This window comes from Pteropus vampyrus, unplaced genomic scaffold, assembly GCF_000151845.1.
Source record: "Pteropus vampyrus isolate Shadow unplaced genomic scaffold, Pvam_2.0 Scaffold213, whole genome shotgun sequence".
NCBI classification, from domain to species: Eukaryota; Metazoa; Chordata; class Mammalia; order Chiroptera; family Pteropodidae; genus Pteropus; species Pteropus vampyrus.
Window position 1 is genome coordinate 3618171 of NW_011888994.1, and position 6669 is coordinate 3624839.

A 6669-nucleotide genomic window follows, 5' to 3' on the forward strand; every position below is an offset into this window, starting at 1 on the left:
GCCAGAGAACTAAAGTACTGGGCCCTGGTAACCTCTACCCTTACCTCAAATGGTGATGGGATCCTGTTGGGGTGTCTTATACCAGTGGCTACCCAATTCCCCCATGTCTCCTTCTCACTCAACTTTTGCATAGCCAGAGGACTCTAGTAGACAGGGAATAGGACTTTGAAGAAATGAGATGACCAAGAAATGGGGAGTGGGAAGAAGGAATCTTGCTTCTGGGTCTTGTCACCCTCAGCCCAAAACAAACAGTACTTCTCAATATCTGATGATATACACTCTTTTCATATTTCAACTTTATTTCAAATATGAGGTCTTTTATCCAGGAGGGAGAACAGGTGCATGAGGAAGCTGAAGTGAGCCACAATACTAGGGTTTGGGGCCCAGTAAACAGGGCTGCACTATGAAGGGGGTGGGGAGGCTCTGGGAGGGCCTGATGAGAACAGTAGTTTGGGTTAGGGGGATTCACATAGCAAACTTTCCTTTCCTCTCCAGGTTAGCTATTCAGTGGATGGATTATTCAGTCTTGTTAGCAATTTCACTCTTCTTTAGCAAAATCACTGAAAGAAGTGCCAAGGCTGGGGACATAGAGAAAAACTACCAGTCCCTTTTCTTTCTCCTTATACCTGAATGGAGAAGGGAATGGAAACTAGTAACAGAAAATGAAACATTTCTGATGTTGTCCCTTGCTGTGAAAAATCATGAGTCTGACTATGCAGAGGCCTGTTTCGTAGCCTGGGAATAGGATGTGGTCAGGCCTGATCGTAAGCTCCATCTCAAGCTACCCTAAAAAGTTATTTGACCCTACTGGAGTCACTTTTCATCTCTGGACCTGTGTCCTCATCTGTACAGGAGCCTGGACCCAGTGATTAAAGACAAGCATTTTCAGGTCTGATTCTATGACCTGTGGATTACAAGGATCCAGAGAAGCTCCAGAGAAACAGGAATTAGAAGAAAGGATTGTGGCAGTTAGATTGGAAAGTTGAGAAATTAGGGCTCATTATGAAGAGAAATGAACCACATTCATAAAGAGAAACAAAGCAAAAGGAGGCTATCAGACATCTGAGATCTGGACAAGAGGACAGGGCAACAGTGTTCCTGCTGCGTTTCAAGGACCCAAGCCCCTGACCACAGTAATGGTTTCTCTTGTGGCACTTCCTAGTCCACAACTGACATATCAGACTCTAAACTGTGCCTGTTCATATAGTCATCAGCCTTTAGACTAAAGTGCCCACCACAATGCCTAACACATAACACATCCTTAAAGATTCCGCCAAACTCCTAGCATTTCCCATGTCAGATTAGGCTATCAGTTTACACTAGGCCCTGGGGCAGCACTAGACGGGAACAACCAGAAGACTCAAGTGTTGGGTCTGTAAAGCTGAGAATGGGGGCGTGAGTGAGCCATAGTACTTCTTACAAAGAGCTCAGGAAACAATGGATTATCGTTGATTTCCTGCCCCCATCCAGCTTTCATTTATCCACTCAGTAATACCATGGCTCTCAGAGAAGGCCAGAGCACAGAACACCCAGCAGTTGTCCTAGCTGGGAAATCCTTCCAGCATAAAGTTTGGGCAATTAGCCTGTTCAGGTCTAGTTGGGGAAAGTGGGAATGGGTGTGGCATACCAACAGGTGTGAAGGGTTGGCTAGGACCAGGGAAGAATGCCATTGTATGGAAAGGCTACCTAGTACAAATGAGTTCCAAGTTCTCTAACAGGCAGGCAGGTTGGTCCCTTGCTGATCTTGCAGAGCTGGGACACTGGCACAGGAGATAGCAGCAAGCTCTTGTAAGGAGCAGATGAAGCTTGAGACCCTCAGTGCTTTGCCTTCTCCAAGCCAGTTCAGAGACTGGAGGATGGGAAGGCAGAGCACAATTAGAAACTGTGGTTTCTTCATAGTAACAGATGATATATAGCAAGGTTTTTAATATTGTTTTTAAATGGAAAAAATATAACATTATGGTTATGCACAGAGGTTCTGGAGATTGCTTGGGTTCACATCCCTAGCTCTGCCTTTTACTAGCTGTGTGATCTTAACGAATTACTGAGCTTTTCTGAGCTGTTTCCTCATCTCTAAAACGGATAATATTCAACTCATGGGGTTGTTTTAAAGATTATAATGCATGCAAGACACCAGATTTTAGTGGATACATAAGTAGATGTGAGTTGTTATGATTAACATAACAGTAATGCATACACATTAAGCAAGACATTACTACACACTGAGCCTCGACCCAGTCTCCCTCTCCATTATCCTCCCTTGGGCTCTTCATTGTTGACTAACAAGTGCATTGCTTGGTAGCTCCCAGCGGTTTCATTCTTCACTCTGTTGGAACTTTGACCTGAAGGTGATCCATAAGATGCATGAAATTGTGATTTCCTAGATAAGGATGATGTTTAAATGGGCATTTGTTTGAGAAATGACTTGGGGTTCCTCTCTTTCAGCTATCTTTCTTTAAAGGAAGTGGCTTTGGACAGGAGGGGCATGGTAACAAGCCCCATACTCTATCCCAAATGCATGTACAGGTATATGTGCATGCACTCTCTCACTGGTAAGGAAGGGCGATAGGGGACAGGGGCAATAGGGGATCCTGAAATTTTCCTTTGTGAAATCAGTAACAGATAGGAAAGAGGGTGGCGAGCTGGTTACCTGGGAGCTCCTTGTTCATCTGCATCAGGAACTGCTGCTTTTCCCTCTTCTCCCTCTAGAAGACTGTCAAGGAGCCTGAGGAAGGAAGGTGGATCAACCATGGTGTTGGAGAAAAGGAAGTAGGTTTTCCACCCCTTCTGGAGGGAGAAGGAATAGCACAGAACAAGTATGAGACAGACACAATTGGTAATAGAGAAAATGAAGGTGAGTACTCTATTATACTAAAAGAAAAATGAAAGCGATGAGGACAGGAAAAGAAAAAAAACAAAGAGTGAGGAATAGGGTGCTAGGAAAAGGAAAACAACCAGCAGAGGTTAATCAGGGAGACATAAAGCATGAATGTGAATGGGTAAGAGTCTAGCTTTCCCATTTCACTTGCTCAGGATATGGAGCAGACATCTCCAGGTGCCATTTAATTTTCAAGTTGCTTTGCTTCTTGATTTAAAATGTTTTCTATTTCTGATACACATAATTCTTTATCCTCAAGAGAGCCCCCAACATTGCTTCATGTTTGGGGCTCCCAAGCATCATTTTCCCCGAGAGATGTATCTCCCCAAAGCTGTCTCAGAGCACCCAGGTTGCAAGTCTGTGGGGACCAGAGCAGAAAGCAAGGAGCAAAGGATGGACTGTGGTTTGAAAGAAGCCTGAATACCCTGAGGCTGTGAGATGGTTTGAGGATGCTTCCTGGGTTACGTAATATATAACATCTTTGTCAAAAACTAGACAACCCATCATGAATGCCAACCAAACACTCAGGGGGTGCTGTGTTCTGAACTATAGTATTCCAACTGCTGGTTGGAGAATGTGGCTTCTAATCTACACTCTGCCACTCGCAGATCATAAAATGTCAAAAGCAAGAAGGGGCTGTAAGAGATCAACCAATCCAAATCCAATTTTCCAAGGAGGAAATGTGGCCCAGAGAGGTGAAGGAATTTGCCCAAAGTTACACAGCTAATGAGTAATTTCCTTGTGTTTTGAGGGAGAATCAGCAGTGATTCTTGTAATTCACTGTCCCTTGACAAATACAGTCCATAAAGTGCTTAGAGGTCATTAGAAGGAACCCCAGGAAGGTAAGGCTGGCATTTTTCTGGAAGCCCCTGAGTATAATGACCCTTTAGGCAATGCATTATTTGGCTACAAGGACAGGCCTGGAGTTGGGTTTGTCTTCATTTTAACCTGCAGGGATGCAATGAAGCTGAAGGAGGGCGCTCTGACTGCTACGTGCCATCACTCCCCAGTTATCAGAGACCGAAACCAGGGACCCTCAGGGATGAAAAGGGGATCCTGTCATAATGCCAGACTGGGGAGCAATAGCCAAGTTTCTGGGACTTCAGCAGGCAATTATGGCTGAGTTAAAGCTAGGACGGACAGGGCTGGGGGACCTGAGGTAGCAACGATGGGTAAGAAAAGGGAATGAGCCAGCAATCTAAACGACTTCAATTTTGTGTGGGCTGCTACTTCACACAAAATACCTCCGCAATCTCAGAATGGTAGCTTAACCTTCGATTGCATAGACCTGCAGAACTCTCTCCCAGTGCCCACTCATGGAAGAGAACGTCACCATCATCCCCATTCTTTTGCTTTTTGGGGGGATCCTTCCAGCACCCTTTCTGGTCTCTTTTCTCCTATACCTTGGATTCTTTCTACTCACATCCAACTGGTGCTTTCCACCCCTATCGCCCTGACCTTCGCTGATCCCACCCACTCCCATAACCCTTTGATTTCTCCCCGACTTGACTCTCTCCCGACAGCTCCCGGCCAAATCTTCGGGCTTCCCCAGCCCCCGGGTGCCTTTGCTTTCTCCGCCGTCGGCCGCAGTTGTCTCAGATAAAGTGAATCCAGCCCTGAGGCTCCGGAGTTCCGCAACTGCCCGGGTGCTCGGGCCCACGTAAAGCATAGTCACGGCCGCTGTTGTTGTCCCAGAACTCGTGGCCCGTCACGCGGTAGCGCAAAGCGAAAAGCAGGGCACCCCCAATGGGCGGCGCGGGCAGACGGAAGGCAAAGCGGTCAGCGCGCGGCGGGGGCGGGGCCGGGCCGGCATAGGCAGCGGGCGCCTCGCGTTGGCTCCGCCAGCCGTCTGCACTCCAACGCACGCTCACGCGTTTCTCGTAGGCCAAGTCCAGCACGCGCGCACTGCCAGCCACTCCCAGCGGGCCCGCCTCGGCGCGTTCCAGACAGATGCGCTGCGCCTGCAAGCGGGCGGCAAAGCCGGGCTCGCTGGCCGGCTCCAGGGCGGCGCGCGCCTCCTGGGGACGAAAGAGGGAGAGAGGGAAGTTGGAAGCCCAGCGATGGAAGAACAGAGATAGGGGCGGGAGCGGACGAGGCATTGGACCAATCCAAGGCCGACCCTGGAGTCCGGGCCATCAGAGTGCGACCCAGCTGTGAGAGTGGCCTAGAGTCCCTCCCTCGCCAGTGGGGACCCCAAAAGGGAAGCGCAAGGGCAAGCCCAGGATTGGGGGTGGGGATGGGCATTCCTTGAGAAATCCACTGCCCCACGCCCGCCACCGCTGAGACGGAGAGATCCGGGAGAAGGGGCGTGCCCCTGCCGCTCACCTGGAGGCCGCGGGTGCGGGACTGGCACGGCACGAAGTGGCGGAGGGCGTCCCTTTGCAGCTGGACCTGTACGTGGCGAGGCACCCGGGGCAGCTCTCCAGGGCGGAAGCGGCGCACGGCGGCCAGCTCCAGCCCCAACGCGTCGGCGAAACGCACTCTCTTGCGGGTATCTGGGCTGCGGCTGCGGGACGCCCGAGCACCGCCGCTTCCGGCGGGCGCAGAGCGAGCCCTGCGGCCCCGACTGGAAGCAAGAGCGCGGGATCGGGCCCCGAGGCGTGTGCCGCCCTCGCCTGGCTCCTCCTCTGGCTCCTCCTCGAGGCTGGGCCGCTGGCTGCGGTAGTAGGCGCGCTCCGTCAGCGCAGCGATGAAGCTCAGGTTGCGGGGGATGTCGGTGCGGGGGGGCCGCTCGCGAGACATGGCACCCCCCGCCTCGGCAGATCCCGCCTGCAGCGCCGCCGCGCTGCCCTCCCTTCCAATGGCCCGCCCTCCCGGCGTTCACGAAGAAGCCGCCAGGCCCACTTCAGCTACCCCTCGCAGTTGCGTACTCTCCTTGCTGTCACCTCCAGTTTCCTCTACCTCTCGTACTTCTGCCTCTCCTCCTTGACTACCTTTTTCTCCTTCTGGCCGTCAGCTCCCAGGGTCTTAGACGATCACCTGTCTCCTGCAAACTGTCTGCTCTGAGCGTGCGCTCAGCGGCACACACCCTCCGGTCTCGCGGCCGTCGCGGCCGGGGCCCCCGCCCACAACCCTCTGACAGGTGGCTCTCCATCTGTCTTCGCTACTGCTGCTGCACCAGTGGGCGGGGACTCCACCCTTTCCATCTTGAATGAGACCACTCTGCCCCCTCCCTTTTCTTTTAAAGGCCTCAACCTTTCTGGCACGGGATATGTTAACATAGGATGTAAAGAGTAACGTTTTATTGTCTTGGAGGGGTAAGTCCAAACGCTCAGTGTGTGACTTACTTTTCAGGGCTCACTGTTTTCTCTTCTAAATCCTGGGCTCCAGGCTTTAGAGGAGGAGAATGGTGAGTACAAAGAAGGGAAGGTCATGAAAACTAGGTAGAGTCCCAAATAAAAGCTGAGATGTGCTCACAAGGGTGGGTCGTCCACTGGAAAGAGTTCTGAACAGAGAGTTGTGGAAAGACATAGCTTCTGGTCTCACCTCTGGTGTTATTTAGGTGCATGACCTTCAGCAAGGCACAACTTCTCTGGACCACAGTTTTCTCATCCGTAGTAAAGTGGATTAGAGTTCTGATCTCTAACCTGACTGTAAGCCCTTCGAGGAGAGATGCTGTGTTTGACTCATAGTCTCAGCACATAGTAGGTCCTCAAATTATTGAATGAATGAGCACACTACTCTCTTGGAGCTGGGACTGTAAGGTTCTGGTTCCAGTAAGAGGTTCCAAGAAGGGCACGGATCTCATATTTTTATTCATTTTTTTCTACATTAGTGAAAAAAAAGCATGT

General features: G+C 50.7%; 1 protein-coding gene across 5 annotated transcripts; it reads right to left on the reverse strand.

The window, feature by feature from the left end:
• Positions 1-264: 264 nt before the first annotated feature.
• PPP1R3E (protein phosphatase 1 regulatory subunit 3E) lies at positions 265-5804 on the reverse strand. 5 transcript variants are annotated; one of them, XM_023538170.1, is made up of 4 exons: positions 5204-5804; positions 4365-4896; positions 2651-2787; positions 265-2342 (listed from the first exon to the last, which is right to left on the reverse strand). In XM_023538170.1, the coding sequence occupies exons 1-2, from the start codon at positions 5618-5620 to the stop codon at positions 4474-4476; spliced, it is 840 nt and encodes a 279-aa protein (XP_023393938.1). In that variant the 5' UTR covers positions 5621-5804; the 3' UTR covers positions 265-2342; positions 2651-2787; positions 4365-4473. The 5 variants fall into 5 exon arrangements, with proteins under 5 accessions (XP_023393938.1, XP_023393937.1, XP_023393935.1 ...); XM_023538169.1 differs by having other exon boundaries at positions 265-2380; XM_023538167.1 differs by having other exon boundaries at positions 265-2787; positions 4389-4896.
• Between the last annotated feature and the right edge of the window lie 865 nt (positions 5805-6669).